Below are 25008 nucleotides of genomic sequence, written 5' to 3'. Positions count from 1 at the left end.
GTTTGTCATGCTGAGCGTTTGAGCTAAACTCCCCTTATCTGTGGATTTTTGATGTGACAACAGCTTTTGGAAAATGGCTTGAGAAGAATCTGAAATCTTCTTTGGTTACTAGGGCCCAAGTTTCCATGTGAATAATCTGTTTCATGGTGTGCAAGGATGTTTTACTCTCAAATCAACATTTCTCTTTCTCTCGTAGGTGATTTTGACAGAGATGAACTCAAATGGGTTCCAGCGCTCTTTCTCTGATGAAGATGATATGACGAGTATCTCAGAGACTGATGTCATCTACGCCTTCCAGGCTCCACCCCTCTTCACAAGAGGAGGCTCCATGCGATTCTCAGGTAAACACAGGGAAATAAGGAGACAAAAGGAAATGCTTCAGGTTTATAGCAACTTTAGCTGTAGCTAACTGGATATTGACAGTTAGGGGTGCTGTAAGCGATTTCAGATGTTTTCTAACTTAGTCCACACATTTTACTTTTCATGGCAATTTATTCCGGCCAAGAACTGTCCACTTCTCAGACAGGAGGAAACCACCTAATGTCTGACTCTTGATCTTTATCTCAGAAGTTAGATAAAGTCAGCCAATTAGATTGGAGCATTTTTTTTTTGTTGAGTCACTGACAGGCAGGAAGTACCATTTTCCAGAAAAAAAGTTGCACCTGAATATAAGTCACACAGTGTTGTTAGGAAGAAGAAAAAAGAAAAAACATAAGTCATATTTTATAGTTACATCCAGAAATAATGTAAAATACCAGTAAATGAACATTATAAAAAATATAAACATGCATTTTAGTTCCTCTTACTCCACAAAAAAATCATTCTATTGAACACTATTCAGAACAGAACAAGAACAAATAACAGAAGTATAAAATAAACATATTAGTATTCATTATAAACAATATTTGATAAGAATTCAGATGCAAAAGCCTCTAAGTGCCATCTGAAATTTTGTTCTAAAATGAGCATTTTTTTCAGGCTCCTATATTTATGTTCAGTTATTTCACTTCAATTGCATAGAAAAGGACCTATACATTGCCACTTACATGGCACTTAGAGGCTTTTGCATCTGAACTCTTAAACGCCAAGTGCTTTACCACAAATTCATCAAAATAAATCACTAAATTACCATTATCACACTCAGTGATTCCACATTTCCATTGCATTTCAGTTTTTCTTCAATATTGTACAACAGTCAGTTTAAACTGAGCTATGCAACTTTTTCTGTTTCATTGACTGCATTTTAGTGTTATGATGAGTGGGCTGTAATGTCGATTAGCAAAAGATTTTTTGTTCTGTGTTTTATGTGCTTGACGTTAATTGCCTTATATAAGACGCAGCATGTTCCAGATGATTAAAAAGGAAATATAACTTATAATCCAGAAAACACAGTATTTCTTGACGCTTTTTTTGCTGTTGACTGAGCGTAGGGCTATTACAGACAGATGAGATTTCTTGGGACGCCTGTTTCAGTGTTATCTGTCAGGTAGTAGGGACATTGTATGTGTGGTATTTTCAAAAAATATTTGCTTAAGGCAATTTTAATAAAAATGCAGGCATAAAAGTCAATGTACTGGAAAATGTAGCATTATAGAGAGATATTTACACAGGAATATTTCAAGTGCACAGTGACTCATCAGTCCAGTGATGTATTTAAGTGATAGAATGCAGCGTGACTTCTTCCCTATAAATGAGCTTGCATTTTTTTCTCCCAGTTATGTTCTTGCGCAGTGTATTTTAAGTTCACTGAAAGTTCTAAAGAAAACTTTCACCTTGAAGATTAAGATGCTCTGTTGAATTACAGATAAAACTGTGTTTACGAGTCTTCAGATAGTGTGATTGTTTATTATGGCTGTCAGGTGGATGATTGAAGATTGATAACAATGCAAATTATGTTTATAGAGGTGTCAAGAAGAATGGAGGTTGTCAAAAATGGAGGACGAAAAAAATTGACTCTCAACATGGCTGCCCCCATGAAGGGCAACTTGTAGAATAAAACAACTTTTTTAGCTACTGATGTGACATCCATTGTGGAAAAATAAGCACACTTAGCATACATTTAAAAAGAGTAGTTATTACATAAATAATATACTTTAAAAGAAAATACTTAAATGCAAACCTAATGTAATGTTTTCAAACACTTAATTGCTTGTTAATTGCAATGAAAAGTAGATTAAAATACTGTAGTTTCAATTTATATTAAAGTTGCTGTATGTAATTTTTCACAAAAACAACATAATACATATTCACATACATGTTCACATATTTGTTTTTCAGAAAAACAATGCTACATCCAGTTATTCTACTTTGAAAAAGTGCATTTGTGTCAGAAGGTCTATTTTTGTTTTGGTTATTGTGATTCTGCCTACTTGCAGTTTACCCAATAATATTTCGACAGCCTGGGTTGCCAGTTTGCAGAAAACACAGCATACTGCAGCCATGGAAGTGAGCAAACGAACTGGGTCACAGATTCTGCCCGATCTAAAAAGCCTCAGCATCCATCTAAACAGCTCTATGACCACAGGCATATTAAAACTCAGATAAATCAACTCACCAGTTTACAGTGTAATGTTTGTCGCCCTACAATGTCAGTTGGGCTTGTTTGTGTTGCATGCCCTCAATCTGACAACCTGTGTGAACATTGAGTCTGAGGAGGAGGAGGTGGGAGAAACATTATTTTGAATTTAGACAGCAGTACCTATTTCAACCATGCTGTCGTTATTATATACTGCACCTTTAAATGCAGTTAGCTGAACTTTAGAGTTCATTTGTATATTGGTATATTGAACATTTCTATTGATTATGTTGCTAATTTAAAAGTCCTCCTGTAGTCAATAATTTTATCTCTTAAAACGGATCTTTGATCATATTTAAACGTATTTTCATATTTAAAAATAATTTCTTCATGTCTTAAAATGGCTTAAATGTATCTCTACGCCCTTAGCTCATGGATTATACGCAGATTCGTGAATATGCAAATTAGTCTACGCCTCCACTCATTGACTCCAGCGCAGACCTGCACTACTTTCACTCAGTTGGCAAAAGTAAATGCTATAGAGACAGAGCGCATTTAGGCCACGCCCACACCTGGGGGGAAAACAATCCAAAGCTCTCCATTGACTTTGAATTGCGGGAAGCGGCCTCCTTGTCTTTTCTGACTTATAACAAAAAACAGAACAATGCATAAAAGTTGCTTTGTGATAAGTTGTACAGTAAAGGTGTAATGCTAAAAAAACCCCCAAAAAAACAGAACTATGTTTTTATAAGCTGTCAACCCCCAAAAAATTAGCGTTTAAGGACAAATAGTTGTAGATGTCGGGGTATTTCACGTAACATTAGGGCCATTCACTTGGATCTTCATTTCTCCAACAAAAGGAAGGTAAGGAAAAGGGGCACTGACATAGACCAATAAAATGTAGTTTCTTGATATATCTCCTCCTCTCAGGTTCACACAGGGTGGTGAAATAATCCTTTGATCGTTAAAAATAATGAATGGTTCCTGTTGCCGATTATGTTTCCCTCTAGTAGGCGCAGTTCTCAGTAATAAGACAAGTTGTGCTCTGCTTTTGTGTTCCTAAACACTCGTTTTTTGGGGGTCGACAGCTTATAAAAACGTAGTTCTGGTTTTTAGCTTGTTTACTGTACACGTTGTCGCATTGCAGCTTTTAGGCATTGTTCTGTTTTTTTGTTACAAGTCAGAAATGACGAGGAGGCAGCTTCCCGCTATACAAAGTCAATGGAGAGCGTTGGATGGTTTTCAGACTAGTAGACTGCAGAATACAGCACTGAAAAAACTAATAAAAACACCTCTGACTGGCCATTGCTTTCAAGAAATGATATGTCTTTGATTGGCTATATTACTCAACCCTGCAAAAACATGTTGGAAATAGAAACCTTTGACCAGATATGAAAAGGCCTGCCCCACATGTTGACAGGATTGGTTAATTATTTGTGATTTTGGAAATAGGGGCCATTTCAAACTGCGTTTTTGAGACTGATTTTGGTAAGCCGCAGTTTTAAGGAGAAAATTCTCTGCAATGGTGTTGACTGATTAATTTTGCATATGCTTTGTCTTTAAGCAAATAAAAAAATCAACAGATAGACATGTAAACAACAGTAAAAACTTGATTTTCACCAGAGGAACTTTAAATGTAACACACACTTGAACAGTTCAGTTAAAATTATAATCAAGTACTACTTTACATATGCTTTATTATGCCAGCCAAGACATCAAAAAAGTGAACTGACAAAACATTATTAAAACATACACTACCTGTCAAAAATTTATAATTGGAATAATTAAGATTTTAATGTTTTTAAAAGAAGTCTAATGTTGGCTGCATTTATTTAATCAAAATACAAACAGTAATGTTTTAAAATATTAATAATTATAAATAACTATTTAAAATATTACCAATTTAAAATAGCTGCTTTCTATTTAAATAAATGTTGAAATGTAATTTATACATTATTCAATTACAATTTATACAGCCATTACTCAACTCAGTGTCACATGATCCTTCAGAAATCATTCTGATATGCTGATTTACTGCTCAAGAAATTCTTATTAATTATTTTTAAGAATTAGTATTAATGTTAAAAACATGTGACTGTACGTGTACAGCAAATTAATTCACATGAGAGGTTGTTTACCTTATTATACAAGGGTCACATGGTTCTTTCAAAACATTTGCAGTCATTGTTAGGTAGCATCAGGGTAACATTGTTAATGACTCCTGACATAATGAAATATCATATACAGCATAAGTTTTAAATGTGGTTTCAACTGAAAATACTGAATTAGAAGTGTAATGACAGGCTCATATACTGTATACTCATATACTCCAAATGTTGCCTTCCTTTTCTCTGATTTGGCCTTTTCTACTGCAGTGATTTTTTTTTTTTCCCCTTGGACAATTTCTAATCAGATGAGACCGTGTTGGGTGTCTGCCAAGGTGTTGTTATTGAGAAATGAACTTTTGCTTGTGTTACATTTAGAAATTGATATTCCATCTGATGAAAAATAACAACACTGGGATTACTGCAAAGAAAGACAAATGAATTGACATTTAGAGTGTCCGTCCTTGGTCTTATCTGTATGCGCCGTTCTTTCATACAAGTAAACTTCATTGTGGTGTAATCCTCTACTACAAACATGAAAATGAATGGATCTATGTGGAAGTTCAATTGAAGTAAATTATTTTAAATGCATTTGGAGTTTTAAGTGGTTTTAGAGCTGGACCTTCAATGACCAAGCCCATGGTTACAAGGAAGAATGCCATGAAATAGTGTTAGCAAGTAACCTTGGGCAGAACCAAGGATCAAAGGATAATCTGTCTTCCTCTGTTTGGCCTGACTGGAGGCCATCGTGAAATAAGCAAGAATTTGTGTTGATGTATTGAAGCATGTAAACAGCATTTTCCTGACCAACTTTCTTCCGAGAACATTTGGTCTGATCCTATTTCAAAAGATTATTGTTATTAGGAATTTTCACTTTTAATTTTCACTCATTCTTATTTCACTTCTGAATGTTTGAAATCTATGGATTATCCAATGTTGCTTTATTTTGCATTTGTCACAGTGATTTGTAGTTACCTTAGATGGTAATTACAGCTTGTCTATATCAGCAAACAAGTGCTGCCCAGTTCTGTCTTGGGCCTCATTTCTTTTTACAGTGTGCAGTATATTAAGAGTGTTCATCTAGCTGTGAGAAACTTTAAATTGCGTTATAAATAACTTTTTGCTGACTTTGCTTGAAGGCATGTTTTATACGCATATAGCTACTACTGCAGCGAAAGCTTCAGAGACAGTTTGTCATAGACTCTCTGCCTCATTACAAGTGACAGTTACTGATCGGCACTAAAATGTGAGTTGGTGTCTTCTGTCACTCTGCAATTATGTCACAGCTTATAAAGCACTATTTTTAAAATGGCTGTATTTTTAACAGCACATTTTTATAAGAACATGTTAAACCTCCCGCTCAGATTCAAGATATATTACAAATTGGGATATTGTATGTATAATTAGCAATGTTAGGTGAGGTAATACCCCTAAAGTAAAAGTATTAAGTAATCATTTAGCATACGCAAAGAGTAAAACTGCTGTGATTGGGGTACCTTATTAAGAATCTGTTGGCTCCTCCTTTGGCCTTACAATAAAACAATGGCAGAACAGATGTTGTTCCTGTAGTTCAAAGAGCAGAGCATGTTTATAGCAATACCAAGGTCATGGGTTTGATTCCCAGGGAATGCTTGTACTGAAAAAATCGAAACCTTGAACGCAATGTAAGTTGCTTGGAATAAAGCGTGCCATATGCAGCCCAGTTGTTAGTTTCAGTGCAATGCACAAAACAAAACAAAATAAAATAATCTGTCTTTTTTAACAGTATAGTTATTATCGGTTCTAATTTTTCTGTTCAATTTTTATCTATTCACAGTGACTTTTTTCATTTACTGTTTTACTGTCAGTTATACATTAACTCATAGTTTTGCCTGCAAAAATACAAATTTGACATTACCTTACATATGAATTTACATATAATGTTGCAATAATCCATCTACAAGTTTTCAGTGTATATTAAAGTTAACCAGTTAACAGACTTGAAAGTTAATACTAGCATTTTAACAGTCTATAGTAGCTGAAGTATAAATGAATTAGATGACCCAGTCTGGGCAGTAGGTACTGTACAATATCTTTGCCCTCTTTTCCAGCACATATACAGAGTGCCCTCCCTTGGGAAGATGTGATTGACAGATGAGGTTAGAGGGTCATCTGTCTGAACAATTCTTAGATCAGCTTACATCTGGATCTCTCTGAAACTTAAGTTGATAGAGGTTTGGTGAGGTCATGTGTAACTGAGCAAAACCACACTCCACTTCTCTGATGGTGTGTAACGCTCTTGTAGATTTCTCTGGTATTGTCTGGATTCTCTAGCCCAGACCAGTGAAGAATTCATTCTGCATGGGCTGCTCTTTACTGCCACATTAATAAATTACTAAAATCTACTGTTGCTATTAAAGTCCTCATCTTCCTCAGAGATTTTCTGTCATCATGTATCTACTCTGGTGTGGTGGAATTAAAGTAATAGTCCAGGTTAAATACAATTTAAGCTTGTAAGCATGTCAAAATGAATCAACATTATGCCACAAGTGCTGTACAAGTTACTTAACTTGTATTGAGGCAGAAATGTTCCTGTAAAGCCACAGTAGAACACATGACTCTCATACAAAGTAATGTTAAATCTTTTCTCTTTGAAGTATTATATCATGTAGTGAGACATGGTACAGATGTGATTGAAGTTTAGTACCTTATTAAGAGTCCTGTGGACTTACGTATTTAATGCTGTATTGTTATATTGTTGAAAAATGTTAACATGTCATTGCCCAGTGCATCCTACTTTGCCTGCATATGTATAGTATATTCATGTAAAGCAATATTATACTGCATGTGACCTTGGACCACAAAACCAGTCATAAGGGTCGATTTGTCGAAATTGAGATTTTTACACCATCTGAATAAATAAGCTTTCCATTGAAGTATGGTTTGTTAGGATCGGACAATATTTGGCCGAGATGCAACTATTTGAAAATCTGGAATCTGAGGGTGCAAAAAAATCCAAATATTGAGAAAATCGCCTTTAAAGTTGTCCAAACTTAGTTAAAACTTTGTTCTTAGAAATGCATAATACTAATCAAAAGTTAGGTTTTGATATATTTACAATAGGACATTTACAAAATATCTTCATGGAACATGATCTTTACTTAATATTCTAATGATTTTTGGCATAAAAGAAAAATCAATAATTTTGACCCATACAATGTATTTTGGGCTATTGCTACAAATATACCCCAGCGACTTAAGACTGGTTTTGTGGTCCAGGGTCACATATAGCAAATTTTGGCTGCGTGATTGTTTATATCATCACAAAATCTTTGCAAAGCTCTCTATATAAAGTTGGATATATATTATATATCCAGCTTTATCCGAATACATACAGTACAAATATACTGTATGGGGAAGTTGTGGCCTAATGGTTAGAGAGTCGGACTTGTAATCCAAAGGTTGCGAGTTCGAGTCTCGGGCCGGCAGGAATTGTAGGTGGGGGGAGTGAATGTCCAGCGCTCTCTCCACCCTCAATACCACGACTGAGGTGCCCTTGAGCAAGGCACCGAACCCCCAACTGCTCCCGGGCGCCGCAGCATAAATGGCTGCCCACTGCTCCGGGTGTGTGTTCACAGTGTGTGTGTGTGTGTTTACTGCTGTGTGTGTGCACGTTGGATGGGTTAAATGCAGAGCACAAATTCCGAGTATGGGTCACATTCAAATAAAGTGATGCATAGTAGCCTATACTATATCTCAACTGCCTGATTATTATTATTTTTCGCAATGTAACTTATTGGCCAACTCTTTATGTAAAGTTGGACATATAAGTATGTCCAAGTTTATCTGCATACATTATACTTGCTGTGGGCAGTAGTAGCATATCTCAAATTCATGATTTCTTATATCGTTGCAAAAAGGGAAACTATATTATCACACAGCTCTGATCTGTGTGAAGATTAAGATATTAAGATATATCTAAAGCTGCTTTGAAACAATGCATATTGTAAAAAAAGCTACAGAAATAAATTTGACTTGACTTAGTCAGGTTTTAAAAGAAATTAGTGTTATAAAAGCATTAATTAATATATTCATTCATTTACATACCTCATAACGTATAATCAAAATATCATAACTGAACCTTCTGGTGGACTTCTCTCTGGTGATGAATGAAGGACTTTTACAATCATTTAGAATTCTTAAACAACACCTCTGCAAACTCACATTCATCTGCCTGTTAGAACCAAGTCCCCACCAAATAGACTTGGATGTACATCACAAGACCAAATAAATAAATAAAAGATCTGTCATGACTCACTACTTCTTTTTCTTTGTAATGTTAAAATAAAACTGAACAAACAATGTCTGTCCATATTCAAAGGAACTGCATTGTTCTACAAAGGCATTCAAGCTGTGGGCTGGTCTTAGTGTTTGTGTCTGTAAAAGTGTGAATTGTGAAGTGTGAAGTGTGTGTGTGTGTGTGTCAGTGAGGGCCAAGTTTAATTAATGCTCTCACAAGCTCACAGTTCCCCTCTTCAATCTGCTCCAGCTGGCCCTCAAATGAGACTCTGACGACTGAGGCCTGCTATGAGTGTGTGATAGAGAGCGAATCACACACACACTAGTGTGAGAGAAACCACTTCCATCTTGCCATGAAAGGAAGATACATAAGCACTTGAAACATGATATTTCATTGGATTGCTAAGAGAACCAATATTTATCCAAAAATACTTATTTTGATGGTGTCTGTCATACAGTAATCGTCAGGCTATGTAAACAGTATCCATACTGTATGTAGAATCTAATCTAGGAACAGTCTGGAAGCATAGAGTTTTTCATGTTATTTAGTTATTTAATAAAGAAAGCCTAAATATACACTACCGTTCAAAGGTTTGGGGACAGATTTTTATTAATAATATTTTTAATAAATTAATGCTTTTATTCAGCAAGTATACATCAAATGGCTAAAAACTGAAAGTAAATACACTGACATGGTTTAAAAAAACAACTTTTTAAATAAATGCTGTTCTTTTGTATTGCAGTCTGTGCAAAAATATTATACAGCACAGATGTTTTTAACATTGATAATAATAAGAAATACCAAATCAGCATATTAGAATGATTTCTGAAAGATCATGTGACACTGAAGATTAGTAATGGCAGCTGAAAATACAGCTTTGCCATAACAGGAATAAATTACATTAGAAAATTTCACAATACTACTGTATTTTTAAACAAATAAATGCAGCCTTGGTGGGCACAAGAAACTCAACCTTTATAAATCTTAGAATATTATGGTAACACTTTAGAATAATGGGTCATTTGTTAACATTAGTTAATGTATTAACTAACATGAACAAACAATGAACAATGCATTTATTACAGTATTTATTCCTCTTTGTTAACGTTAGTTAATAAAAATACAATCATTCATTGTTAGTTCATGTTAGTTCACAGTGCATTAACTAATGTTAACAAACACAACTTGTGATTTTAATAATGCATTAGTAAATGCTGAAAATAGCATTAACTAAGATTAATAAATGCTGTAGTAGTATTGTTCACTCTTAGTTCATGTTAGTTAATACATTAACTAATGTTAACAAATGACCCATTATTCTAAAGTGTTACCAATATTATTTAATGTGAAGACATTTTGTAAAATTATTTCTTATTAAATGTATAAATAGCAACCTAAAATATATATCAAGTCAGTCATAAGTCCTATTTGAAAGGTAATTATTTCTAATGTTGACCTGTAAAACAAAATTCTGTGGCACCTTCATGATGGAGGAGCTAGTACTGCGATCCTATGAACCTGGGAACACTGGAAATAAATTGTCATATGCTTGGAATAATAACAATAAATTCCTTTTTACACGGGTGGTGGGTGAAAAACAGAGGCATTCTGGATTTGGATGGCAATAAAATGTTGAAAATAGTAAATGTTGAAAACAGTGATAGGGATATAGGAATTGTATTTGCAATTTTTCTTTAAAATTGAATTTATACCAAAAGTTTGCCATGAAATTGGTCCTCCGATTTAAATATCATAAATATAAATTATATAAAAATTATCAGACACATTTATTAAACAAAAACACTACACATTAAAAACACAAAAGTGAACTGTCATTTTAAATTGTCATGATGTGGAAAAAGTAACATAAGAGAAAGGGACATCAGTAGAGTTCATGCTTAGGATTGTGTATGACGTCCTGAATTGTTAGTTTTTAATCATACTGCGGGATCAAACATCCACTTCTGATTGAAGTGAAAGATCATAGCATGTCAGCAGTCACCAAGGAAACCAAAGGGAAGCTGGAATGATGCAGAAGTAAAATGTGAAATGATAGCCTACATGTTTCAAATACTACTTAGTGCCAGCACATATATAACACATCAGAGAACATTGTGTACTCTAAGTCACAATTTTCCCTCTGCTTTCCATTCAAACCATTTAGGGAAACTAAGCTGCAAAAATGGGTCATTCAGAAATCATATACTGAAATCACCAAGAGCATATATTAACATGTGACCACCTACATTTACATCTTCATTGTCAGAAGTAATGCAATAAGCGCCAAGAAGCTGTGCTTTACAGTGATTTTAGAACAGCTAAGGAACGTTGCTAGGCAAGATGCAGAGTGGAGTACATATAAAAATGTCAAAATAAAAATTTAAATGCTACAGAATTGTACTTACCGCAAATGTAATAGCATGAAACATAATTGACCTTCCTTTGTATCCCTTTCGAAGACTTGAAAAACTCTAAAAACTATTTTAAAACACTGAGTATTAAATAACATGCTTATTTATTTTTATCCATTGTAGGGTTCCATCACTCCCTCCCTTCCTCGCCATACATTGCAGATCCCGAAGGTCACAGGTTACCACCCTCAGGGACGTTATCATCAGAATTTTTGAATCAGGGTGGTTCTTCAAAGATCCTCCTGCTAATTTGCAATGTTTCTGGGTCTGGCCAGCAAGCTACAAGGTAACTAAAACACTACATATTAAACAAATGTTATGGCTAAGTCAGTGTTTTCTAACCCTTTTTCGCCAGCTGAACACCAAACTGTTTACCAGAGATTTTGAGAAATGTTCTAACCCATTCAGTGAATTCTTTACATGTTGTTTAAAATTCAGTGGTACTTTTTAAGCCTGGCCTACAATATTGTTATTTTATTGTATTATATATTGTGTTAATTTATTTTACGATGCTTTCATTGCAAAAATTACACAATTCTCCTTTAAAATACCCTCTAAGATTGAAAATTTAAACCTGATACAGCTCTTTTAACTTTTGCTGCAAACGTTGAATCAGTATGATTTAATATTCTGTCCCACTTTTATGTGCAGAGACAATTGTAAGGCAATTAAAACAATAAGTATTATACTACTGATAAACATTCATATACTTGTGCCTTTATATTTCACCTTATGTTAATGAAGGAGGTGTAGCTGAACTTTAATTTCTTTACTTTAGCCAAAGTGAACTTAACATGTTTTGTTTTTTAGTTTTTTTTAACAAATTAATACTTTTATCCAGAAAGGATGCCTTAAATTGATTAAAGATGACCGTCTAAAATATTACAAACAGATTGGTGTAATGCTGCAGCATTCAGTTTTTTGCTATAGTAACAAGAGACAGTTGAAGATGCAAAAAGACATTCATTCATACAAGTCAGATCAGTCAGCGCTTTCAGAATCAATAATCCAAGTAAGTAAACTGCAGAACAGGGATCATCTTGAATGCTCCATCTACAGCTTCACTGATCGCCTGGACTCTGGGGAGTGCTGCATCTGGCACAGTCTTCGTCACTAACCTCCAGCTGTCAATCAGAGCTGCACACAGTCTCGCTCCCTCACCCGTGGACACAGAGCTATGGGTGGAAACAGATGACGGGTATTCCCCTGAAACACTTACAAATGTCAAGATGACATTTTAGGGCCTAAAGAAAAGGGAGAGAAAGAGAAAGAACGTGTTTGTGTACTGCACCTTAATGGCAGATGCCTGCAGCCTCTGGCCCACATTTGATATGGGAAGTTGTCTCGCTGATTCAATATTTAATATATTAAAAGAGCTGTACCAGCTTTATATTTTCAATCTGAGAGGGTGTTTTAAAGGAGAATTGTGTAATTTTTGCAATGTTAATTTGAATCTGTCCCAACTTAATGTGCAGAGACAACTTTGTATCCATTCATAGGTTCAATTCCTTAAAGAGTGTGAGTGCATTGGTTCAATGGCACTTTCAAAACATAGCTCTGTTTGCTTGAGCAGTCTGGTGTGTCTACTTCTAATTCAACCGATATTGTCAGGCAGGTCTACCTGTAATATCTGATTTCTGGGAAACTATTTTGCAGAGTGCTTGTGAAATCTTATTTATTTGTGTGGTAAGTTAAGAAAAGTGGTAAGTTAACATCGGCAAGTAAATTGTAGAGATGGTCCTCACTGCAGAACACAAGATCCAGGGGGTGAGGTTGGATCCAGAATCAACTCCTCCCACCTTACAAATAACTAAACCAACCTGTCTCCACCTGTATTGTATTTATCTGAAATTTATTTCTGCAGTTTGTACCACAATAATGGACTGATGTGAAAATAAATAAATAAATAAAATTTCACAGCAGTCTGTACCAATGTTTGTACAGAAAACACTGGAAAAAATAATGAAAAATATTTATAGACTGTGGTCAGAATTTCTCCCCATCCACAATTTCCACAGACTGGGTTAGTTTGCCCAAAAATGAAAATTAGCCTGTGTTTTACTCACCCTCAAAGCATCCTAGGTGTATATGACTTTCTTCTTTCAGACGAATCCAATCGGAGTTATATTAAAAATTGTCCTGGCCCCTCCAAGCCTTACAATGGGGTAAGCGGTTGATTTTTGTCAACAGTCCAGAAGACGTGAAATAAAGTGCGCGCATCCGTAATAAAATTTACATTTTGTCATTTAGCAGACGCTTTTATCCAAAGCGACTTACAAATGAGGACAATGGAAGCAATCAAAATCAACAAAAGAGCAATGATGTGCAAGTGCTATAACAAGTCTCAGTTAGCTTTACGCAGTACACGTAGCAAGGTGTTTTTTTTTTTAATTATATAATAAATAAAGTCACCTTTATTTATATAGAGCTTTTAACAATACAGATTGTGTCAAAGCACTTAACAGTATCAAATTGGAGGATAGAGTGTCAGTAATGTATAATGATAAGATTAAACACTCAATTTTCAGTTAAAGGCATTTCTTTATTGAATTCAGGGATGTCATTGTTTAGCTCAGTTTAGTTTAAATAGTATCTGTGAAATCAAATTGACGATAATCGCTAGAAATTACGTGTCCCCAACTGAGCAAGCCAGAGGCGACACTGGCAAGGAACCAAAACTCCCTCTGTGACAGAATGGAGAAAAAAACCTTGGGAGAAACCAGGCTCAGTCGGGGGGCCATTTTTAATGAATTTAGGTAAAGGGGTGCAGAACCAGTAGTGGTTTTGTAGGCAAACATTAATGCCTTGAATTTTATGCGAGCAGTTATTGGTAGCCAGTGCAAATTGAAAAACAGAGGTGTGACGTGCATTCTTTTTGGCTCATTAAAAATGAATCTTGCTGCCGCGTTCTGGATTAATTGTAAAGGTTTGATAGAACTGGCTGGAAGACCTGCCAAGAGAGCATTGCAATAGTCCAGCCTGGACAGAACAAGAGCTTGAACAAGGAGTTGTGAAGCATGTTCCAAAAGAAAGCGCCTGATCTTCTTGATGTTGAATAAAGCAAACCTGCAGGACCGGGCAGTTTTAGCAATGTGGTCTGAGAAAGTCAGCTGATCATCAATCATAACTCCAGTTTCTGGCTGTTTTTGAAGGAGTGATGGTTGATGTGTTTAACTGGATGGTGAAATTGTGAGTTGAAGGTGATGGTTCTTCCTCCAGCAAGAAATGTCAAAAAAATGTGAATAAAGGCCTCCTGTAGATAAATAAGATAGATAAATATCCATATTTCAAACATAATAAACACTTTTTTCTCACTTCCGCTGACTGTCGTACGTGGAAGCCGTTCCCGGGGAATGATTAGTGACGAACGTGGAGAGAGAAAAACTGTGTCCCCTTAGTCCTGTAAAGTCAAACGACTGACTGACTGATCCTGTCACTCATTTTGACTTTCTCTTTTTCTCTCCAGGTTTGGGCCTCCGATCCAGATGAGAGTAGAAAGGACTCTGTCTTGGGATCATCTACAACAGAGTGTCTGCAATAAGCTTTACTTGTTTAAAAAAAATGCAATCATAAAGGTGAGTGTGAGCTGAATATAAATTACTAGTCTCAGGTTTTGGCATTAGCCGCATATGCTATGGTTAGAGTTAAAGTAATTATAGGATACCGAATCTCTTTATTATGACAGAAGCCCCTCGGTAATTATGACACCTCTCTCCCTGCAAGCTTAAATATGCACATGGGAGAAGGATAATCATAGAGACTAATGAGATGAACAAGCGATGGAGAAATAAAGAGAAAGAGAGACAGTCATGAGTATAGATTCTTTTTTCACTCTTATTAAATACACACCTGTTGGAGTTACTGACTGAATATGAACAAATGTGCTTATTATCAGTCATTTTCTTTTAGATACATGCTAAAGAACCTGATTATTGTAAGTTCAAATATACAATAGGAATGTCATTATACAGTGTAAATATATCCGTTTTCCCAAAAAGAGAGATAGTTTAACTTTAACTTTCAGGGAATCATCTTGAGTTAAAATCTAAAATACATTTTAATCACTTTAGTAGAAATATGTTTAAGTGACTAACAGCTTACATTTATCAAATTAACTAATGCGTTAAATGCCGCTTTGAGCAGTAAGTCTTTAAAACTGGATATCACTGTGTTGTAACACCGGTCCTGTTCACTGACTCTGTTTTTTCATGCTAATTCTTACAATTTATTTTTGCTTACAATATTATACCTGATAGATTGTATAGGAGCCTTGCGCTGCACAATAAACTAAACGTGTTAGAGCGTATTTCAGAAAATTAATGAGAGAGAAAGACACAAGAGATCTTACAATGTTTCCTAATTGGTTCAGTACAACAGATTGGCCAGTACTGCAGAGAGCAGAGTTGTATTGTTGTAATATCTTCACACCGTAATAAATTAAAGGACCAATATTAACTTCTCAAACAAAAGACTGCTGCCGTTTTCATCTCTTCATTGGTTCCTATTAAAACTTTAATTTATCACTCTGTACGCTTGAGTACAGCTCCATTTTGCTCTATATCTGCTTTAAATTGCATCTTTACAGCCTGATGTTCCTCTCTTCCTCAGTTCCACTATAACTCATGCTGCTGTCATTCCGAGAGAAAGAATGAAACCAATGCCTTTTCAAAACTGTTAATGCAAAGAATGTGATGATATCAGGAAACCGTTTTCATTATTTTCATTGGTGCTAGAATGTTTATGAATCAAGATTTTGAAATGTTGTCACTCATGCATTGACAGAATTTTCCAAGAAGTATGTATGTTTATTAACATATAATTAAAAATAATGGGGTTAAAATTGTGTTTAACAGGCCCTGGTATATTCAAACATAAACCTGGAGGTTAAAGGGTTAGTTCACCCAAAAATCATATTAAAGTATACAAGTGAAAGAATCTCAGCTTCAGTGTTACTTTACTTTTGAGTGGTTGTCTAACAAAAATCACTCCGGGAGACAAGTAATACTCAAGCAAGGGCCCGAGGGTAACACCTAAGGATCCCCAGGCCTCTTTTACGTTGTCTTAGATTAGTGTTTATGAACCGTCACCATCAAGCAAACCCTGAACAGGAATGGTATGCATGCATGCCGGTAATAACTGATTACATGTAATCTGGATTACGTAATCAGATTACATTTTAAAATGCTCATAATCAGATTGCAGTTACTTTTTTATGGATTACATGTTTATGTATTATTCACACAATGGCATTAAATTATTCATAATTTATTGATTCTCCCTAATTCTTCTTTTTTCCTCTTTTAAATGTTCCTTTCTAAAAATGCTACTGTATGTCATACCATTCTGCTTTGATGACATTCCCAAAAACAGACAGAAAGAAACATTCCAAGGAATATATTTTCTTTCCCTTTGCTTTTTTATATCAATATAGTACGTTTGATGGTAAGTTTAAAACACGTTTGATAAAAAGTAATCTAAAAAGTATTCAGAATACATTTCCTAAAATGAGTAGCCTAGATTATGTTACTAACTACAGTTTTCTTCATGTAATCTGTAATCACAGACTACAAGTAATCTACCTAGCTCTGGCAATGAGAAAGCCACTGCTCTCCAAGAAGAATATTGCTACTCATCTAAATTTTGGTGTCTCATGTGGGTGAGACAGAAGACTATTGGAAGAATGTCTTGTGGACAGATGAGGCCTAAATATAACCATTGCTTTAAATGAGAAACATTACATTTGGGGGAAACCAAAACAGTGCATTCAATAACATGAGCCTCATCCCAACTGTACAGCATGGTGTTGGCATTATTAGTTTGGGGCTGATTTTCTTTCTCTGTATTAGGCTTGGCATCATTGATGGAATGATAAAACCTGCATTTTTTACAGAGTGTCAGTTCTTGAACTAAAGTTAAACAGAAAGTGGGTCCTGCAACAAGACAATGATCTTAACACACAAATAGATCTGATCCCCAGTCACAGAACATATTTGATTGCCATTATTGTCACTCAAGTTGGTCAAACCAGATTCTGAAGGAAAAGTTTCATTCTTAAATCAACATTAGCAGAAGATCTGATCTGTACAAACTACTGTTCAAAAGTTTGGGTTAGTAAGATTTTTTTGTTTGTTTGTTTAAAAAAAAAAAGAAAGAAAGAAATAATTGCACCAAGACTACAATTATTTGATCAAAAATACAGTGAAACAGTAATAGTGTGATACATTATTTAAAAAAAAAAATGTTTTGTATTTTAATATATTTTAAAATATGATGTATTTATGTGGTGGCAAAGCTGAATTTTCTGCAGCCATTGCTCCAGTCTTCAGTTATCACATGATCATTCAGAAATCTTTCTAATATGCTGATTTAGTGCTCAAATAACATTTCTGATTATTGTCAACCTTGTACTGCTTAATCTGTCTGTTCAGGATCCTTTGATTTAATAGAAAGTAGCATTTTTTGTAACAATGTAAGAGGGTTTACTGTCACTTTTGATCAATTTAAAGCATCCTTGCTGAATAAAAGTATTACATTAAAGAAAAAATGTACTGTCCGTAAAATTTTAAATAGCAGTGTTGGTCAAATGTTTTCAGAAAAGCAGACCATTTGAAGGGTTCACAAACTATATAGCACCACTGTTCACACCCTTATGTCATTCCAAACGTAAATGCTGTTTTTTTCTTTATGCAGTTCTTATCCACATAATGACTTTCAGTTAAATTAAGCTACACATGGAGTGAATCAATAATTTGGTGTGTTTATTTGTGATAATGAGCTTTATTTCGCCTTCTACAGACTACTGAACTGTTTAGGATTCGTGTGGTGGGTGGGTCGGCTTCCTGCAGTTACCTGTCTCCCCACGACAGCAGACCTCTGTGCCACCCAACCGTGGACAGGTGAGCCCACATAACCCAGCCGAGAAAAAACAAAACACTAAATATACACTACCATTCAAAAGTTTGGGAGCGGTACAATTAAGTCAATGTTTTTGAAAGATTCTGTCTACGGTTGATGTTATTTGATCATAATAAAAACAGTAATAATGTAAATTATTATAATTTAGAATAAATGCTTTGTATTTTAACATACTTTAAAATATAATTTATTCATGTGATGCAAGGCTGAATTTTCAGCATTTTTCATTACTCCAGTGTCACATGGTCCTTCAGAAATCATTCTTATATGCTGATTTGGTGCTCAAGTAACATTTCTTACTATTATCAAAGTTGGAAACATTTGTGCTGCCTAATATTTTTGTGGAAATTTTGATTTCAGGATTTTCAGGATTCTTTGATATATAGAAAGTTCAGAAGAGCAGCATTTATTAAAAAAAAAAAAAATAATAATAATAATAAAAAAAAAAAAAATATATATATATATATATTACTATAGTCTTTACTGTGAATGATCAAATGTTACAATCCTTGCTAAATGAAAGTATCACTTCTTTAAAAAAAATAAATAAATAATCATACTGACCCCAAACTTTTTGTATGTCTAGAAATTCCTTGATACATAATGTTTTCTGTACACCCTAAATGCTCATCAGTGGCGCTAAAGTTAATATCTCCAGCTGCTTTAAACTTTTTAATTGGTCTCCAAACACCTACATCACAGTATTTTAACCTAGTTTGCACTAATTGTATCCTCTCCTCTGCATCATGTTTGTGAGGCTCTAGAGAGACAAACCCAACAAGCCAAAGCATGAAGAGCTCATCCTCTCAGTGCTGTAGGTGTAACACACACAGTCTCAAAAGCCAATGATCCATTTCTCAATTTAAAGAGCTTAAAACTCAGTTCCACAGTCGTGACGGCAGCCTCATTCGCGTCTGTGCCCACTATTCTGGGCTGTTTTCCTCCCTCTCAAAGTGAATATAACAGAATTATGATGTTTTTACTTGTGAATGTGTTCTACTTTAAAGTTGAATGTTTTTAAATTAGAGTTCAGTAAAATGGAATGGATTCTTAGAGCAGATTATGTATGAAATCACAAACTAAGGAGTTTGAAGTCTGTGTCTATGTCTGTGTGTGTGTCTCTGTCTCTCTCTGTGTGTGTACCTGGTATTTATCACATTATGGGGACCAAATGTCTCCACATGAATGGTAATACCTGTAAATGTTGACCTTGTGGGGACATTTTTAGGTCCCCATGAGGAAGCAAGTTTATAAATCATATAGAATTAAGTTTTTGAAAATCTCAAATGCAGAACGTTTCCTGTGAATGGTTTAGGTGTAGGGTTGGTGTAGGGCAATAGAAAATACAGGTTGGACAGTAGAAAAACCATTACACCTATGGAATGTCCCCCATACATGGAAACACAGAGAGTGTGTGTGTACTTGGTATTTCCTACATTATGAGCACCAAATGTCCCCACAAATGTAGTAATACCAGTAAAGTTTTTTTAGTTTTTTGGTCCCCATGAGGAAAACAGCTTATAAATCACACAGAATGAAGTGTTTTGAATCTAAAATAGCAGAAAGGTTTCTGTAAAGAGTAGGTTTAGGTGTAGGGTTAGAGTAAGGGGATAGAAAATACAATTTACAGTATAAAAACCATTACGTCTATGGAATATTCCCACAAAAAATGGAAACCTGTGTGTGTGTGTGTGTGTGTTTCTCTGTTAAATGAAATTCATGAAAGCCATCTTGCAAACAACATGTATATTCAATTGGGTAACACTTTATAATAATTGTAATTAATAAATCATTAACAAACATCATAATGCTAAACATATCATTAGTTAATATATATTAAAATAGCTAGAAATATGAGATAATGTGCTTGTTAATGTTTACTAATAAACTTACTAAACATTACCTAGTTATTAATAGATCGTTATTTCATGTCAAATGAATATGCTTACAAATGTCATCAAGCTTTCAGTTCATATGATCATGCACTTCTTGAAAATCTACAGAAGATTTTAAAATATTATACAGTAATTAAAAGCTTTTGTTAATGCACAACTTTTTTTGCTGCTGTTGAGGTGTGGTATGGGTAAGGTTAGGGACAGGTTTGGTGATATGGGTATGTTTACGGGTTGGTTAAGGGGTCAACAGTGTACTGTGGTCAGTTTGATTAATATAAGGGAAAAATATGAACAAATTAAGAAGAAAAATACAAAAAGCCAAGGCAAAAAATCCGCACAAAAACAAGTTTTTGTTGACACCTTTATGTAAATCTTCAGGAATAAACTCTTGTTCAAAGGACCTTGAACTTTGCATTTCGTTTGGTGTGCAGATTTTTCTGGCTTGGTTTTTTGCCTTGGCTTTTTGTATTTTTCATATTCAGCATGTTTACATTGTTCAGTATTACATTGTTTTGATAAATGAACAATCGTTTTCTTGGAAAACTGATTTTGTTTTTCCTGTTGATATAGGAATAATATAAGTTTTAAGGCAATAAAACATGTTTTGCAATGTGTCTTTCGTCTATAGCAAGCATTTAGCTAAACCTAACTAACTACCCTTTACACAAACGTTGTTACAGCAGCTAAAAGTGCAATGGTCATAAAGACACTAAATGATTAGTAAACGTTTATAAACATTTACAAATTATGAATAGTTTCAACTTTAGATTGGGTACTGCAGAAACATTAACAAATAATTAATAAACGATTTGTAAAGATTTGTAAATAGGGTGAATTCAGGTCATTTGGGACACTTTTTGCCATTCAGATGACTGCTCATAAAGATAATAATGATTATTTGCAAATGATGAAAAGTTTTACTGCAAAAACTAACAAATTATAAATGTTAATTTTGTTGAGACGAGTAAATAGTAGTCTAAACAACAAACAAAGACCAAGTATGTGACCTTTACAGACTGTGATTATGATTTAATGGATAATATCTTAACGTGAATAGTTTGTGAGGTCTATGTGAACTGAAGTTTAATGACATTTGTTAGCATTCAAAACTACATTAACAAATAATTTATGCAAAATCATTTGTAGATTTTTAAAAAGTGCATGAATTGAAAGTTCAATAACATTTGTAAGCATCAACTAATGATTCAAGCATCACTATACCAGGATACTAGCCATGAATGTAGCAGAGGTGTCTAATCATCTCTTCTTACCAACGCTTCATTTTTGCACTCTCATCCATGTCTGTCACTGTATAAATAGGTTGTTTATTTGTAATTATGATGTTCAGATGATAGCAGAGACATTCCATTTCTCATGTGGTTACCTGCTGTTCTCTGACGCAAGCTACTGCTCTTGTGTTCTGAAAGCCAGCAGTGTTTAACTGTGTAAGTAATTAAGTTTGTCAGCCATTGCTGAAGATGTATTCATTCATCTAGAGGTTTCACAAGCAAGATTGAGTTAAGAAGACCACGTTTTCCAAGTAATGACAGGAAGCATATGGATGCCACAAACATTCAAATCAAATAGATTGGTCGTACGTACACAAGTTCAGAGAATGGAGAAAAAGCATGCAAAGTTAGTTAGTGTAACTCCGGAAGCAAAGTTGAGTGTGTGTGTGTTTGGCTCCCCAAAGTTCAGGTTGAGATAAGGTAAATTGTTCAGTGTAAGACAAGATAAGTTGTTCGGCGTGAGATAAGAAAACCCTTGCGTGTGTGTGTGTCAGAGATTTCTTCTCAATAGACCAGAGCTGATGAATTCAAGTAAATTCCCCTCACGTCTCTGAATTATTGTTCCCTGCATTTAAATCCTCTCAGAAACAATCGCAATTAACGCAGACGGACTGCGTGTCAGAATTAATCTGGCTTTAGCCTAGCACTCAGAAAAACTCAGCCATGCTCCAGTCACATCTTCAAATTACCCTGCACTCCTTTTTGCCGCAGCTTTTTCCTCTGTCATATTTGATCGATTGTTTGCAGAATTGCACAGGGTGAACAGTGAGGGCTTGAACGCTGTGTTTTTCCTCTCTCTTGTGGTTTAGCCTGGTGATTATTGTCATTTGTGTCCATAGGCCATATTTGATTGATTTATTTTCTCGGTCTGAGAACCTGTAATGATATTGAGACCTGCAGATGAATCCAAGTGGTAATTAACATGAGTAATAAAAAGCTAATTTTAGACTTGCAATTTTGAAAGATAAAGTAACTTGCCATTGTTCTGACTTTTTTTTAGCCTTTTCTCTATCCCTCTAACTTTTCCTCATTCTTTTGTCTTTTGCAATGATGAAACGAGTGAAAGTACATGTTCTAGAAAACAAAATAATAAAGCCGTATCGTGTGGTGTGACATTTTGTTATAGTTGAGTCTGGTCATGACCCAGCTGCATGTCATACCCCCTGTCTCGGTTGTTTCCTTACCCTCCCTCCTTTACTGCACAATCAATGGCCAAAAAAACCCTTTAATTAAATTATAATAAAAAATATGTTATTGTATAAAACCAGTTGTGTCGCTTAATATTAGTGTGGAAATCATTAAACTTTTTTTCTGAAGTAATAGAAAGTTCAAAAGGACAGCACTTGTTTGAAATAAAAATATTTTGAAATATTTTGAAGCATAAATGTCTGATCAGTTTAATGTGCTGAATAAAAGTATTCACATCCTTAAAAAAAAAAAAGACAAAATCTTACTGACCCCAGACATTTGAACAGTAGTGTAAATTAAGTTTAAAAATATATTTAAAAACAAAAATGGCAAAATTGAACAGAACGACAGTGTCAGTGTGCCAAATTATGTACTGACTGAGACTGAATTGACTATGAACTTCACAAAACTGATTATAGTCTGCCCCCTAGTGTCTGAATATCAAACTCACAATCTGAATCATGTCTTTCTCTCACAGGGCCCTGAAATTATGCGGTCCTGGCGGTCCTCTGCATGTGAAGCTTGTAATTGAATGGGAGAACAAGATCAAAGAATGGTAAGATGCATGCTGCTTCATAAAATGTTCTTATTTAAAAGCAGACCACTCATTTAATTTTAAACCACCCCAAGTGTCAAGTTCCCAGTATTAGTAAGAGTCTTCTTAGTAATATCGTTTAAAACAGGGGTCCCCAAATTGTTTTCTGCGAGGGCCACATAATTTTTCCTTGCTTTAATGGGGGGCCGGGTTGGTTTATAGCTGAAAATTACACGGGCCGGAGTGACTACTAGTATTATTGTGGAGATTTTATTATGATTTTAATTGTATTTATTATGCCTCCTAATGCTAGAATACTTTATTATTTTGTTATTCACCGTACAGACAAATGATCATTACTTTTCAGTGCTATTCAAAATCAAAACATTTACTTACTTAAGCATATTAATTAGTGTGAACTGTGGGCTTGCTTCTGGGTGGTGAGATGTCCAATGTCAGGTTCCATTCCTGTCACAGCCAGTCCCAAAGACTGATGCAAATGTTCATCAGTGAGCCTTGATCTCATTGGAGTTTTCATCAGTTTCATGCATGAAGAGGTTTGCTCACAGATATACGTGCTGCCCAAAAGTGTGGACATCTTCATTACATGCCTTTTGATGTTTGGATATGTCTCAGCATAGGGAGGTCAGCATAGTATTCAATGAGACCATTGGGCTTAAATGCGTCTTTCAGAACATCACAGCTCTGTAACTCAGCCAACTCAAACTGATAAGAAGGCAAGACTTCATCAATGTCGGCAGCAAAGGGGTTCTGGAAAAGGCGGATTTCTTTAGCGTGGACATGTAGCTCACTGAATCGCACGTCAATGGGGCCACTGGTTTCTCAGCTGAGAGACTTTGGGTAACGGGGAGATCTTGCTTTTGCACTTGTCCCACAAGCAGTGCTAGTTTCACCTGAAATGCTTTTATGTGGGAATGCATGTCACATATTAGTTTCCCCTTGCCTTGGAGCTGCAAGTTGAACATTTCTGTCACATCTGTTAAAAGGGCGAGGTCCCATTTCCATTCTGCGTCGATCAGTTCTGGGACAGTTTTGCCCTTTGTCAGAAGAAAGGCGTTGATTTCGGGTAGCCTCAAAACTCTGCCTCGGCTTAACCATCGGACTTCAGTATAGTAAAGCACATCTCTGTGAGCAGACTCAAGCTCGGCGAGAAAGGCTTGGAACTGCTGGTGTGTAAGTCCGTTTGCTCTGATGAAGTTTATACATGACACCACCACCTTCATGACTGATTCCCACTTCAAAACTTTGTGTGTGCTTGCTGGTGAATCAGGCAGTGGACTTGTAATGGGGGGCTGAGACCTCTTTCCTCCATTTCTCTATTCATGCGTCCTATAAGCCCCCTCGACACGCCATCCATACTAGAAGCCCCGTCGGTAGTGATGCTGGCCAGCTTAGACCAGTCTAGACCCAGCTCTCCCATCGTTTGGCACACTTTACCAAAAATATCCTCCCCTGTTGTAGTGCCCTTTAGACTTTGTAGGGCTGCCAGGTCCTCGAACACTTCAAAGTTTGAGCTAACTCCACGAAGAAAAATTAGCAGCTGTGCTGTGTCCTGCACGTCATTGCTCTCATCCAGTGCTAATGCAAAAAATTCTAATTCTTTCACTTTCTCCTGCAGCTGGGCATATACATTATCCCGCATTTCTTCAATTCGTCTGGTGATTGTACTTGCGGACAGACTCACCGCATTTAAGATGTCTTTTTTATCGGGGCACACGTCCTCCGCAACAGCATTCAAACATTTCTGATGAACTCACCATCACTGAATGGCCTACCGCTGGTTGCAATCAGTTTAGCTACCTGAAAGCTAGCTCGAACGGATGACTGGTTCAACTGGGTTTGGCGTACAAACGTA

The 25008-nt window shown here is 35.4% G+C and overlaps 1 protein-coding gene across 2 annotated transcripts in view; it reads left to right on the top strand.

Annotated features, from left to right (window-relative positions):
- The window catches only part of usp43a (ubiquitin specific peptidase 43a), a 106961-nt gene that overhangs the window by 65113 nt on the left and 16840 nt on the right, over positions 1-25008 (top strand). For both annotated transcript variants that reach the window (XM_058779614.1, XM_058779613.1), the window contains exons 6-10: positions 197-341; positions 11434-11596; positions 14777-14885; positions 18106-18206; positions 23076-23153. In XM_058779614.1, the coding sequence (XP_058635597.1) occupies positions 197-341; positions 11434-11596; positions 14777-14885; positions 18106-18206; positions 23076-23153 (596 nt within the window). The remainder of the gene's footprint in view (positions 1-196; positions 342-11433; positions 11597-14776; positions 14886-18105; positions 18207-23075; positions 23154-25008) is intronic.

This window comes from Onychostoma macrolepis, chromosome 06, assembly GCF_012432095.1.
Source record: "Onychostoma macrolepis isolate SWU-2019 chromosome 06, ASM1243209v1, whole genome shotgun sequence".
NCBI classification, from domain to species: Eukaryota; Metazoa; Chordata; class Actinopteri; order Cypriniformes; family Cyprinidae; genus Onychostoma; species Onychostoma macrolepis.
The sequence above is the reverse complement of the archived record's forward strand: the minus strand, read 5'-3'. Positions and strand labels throughout refer to the sequence as shown.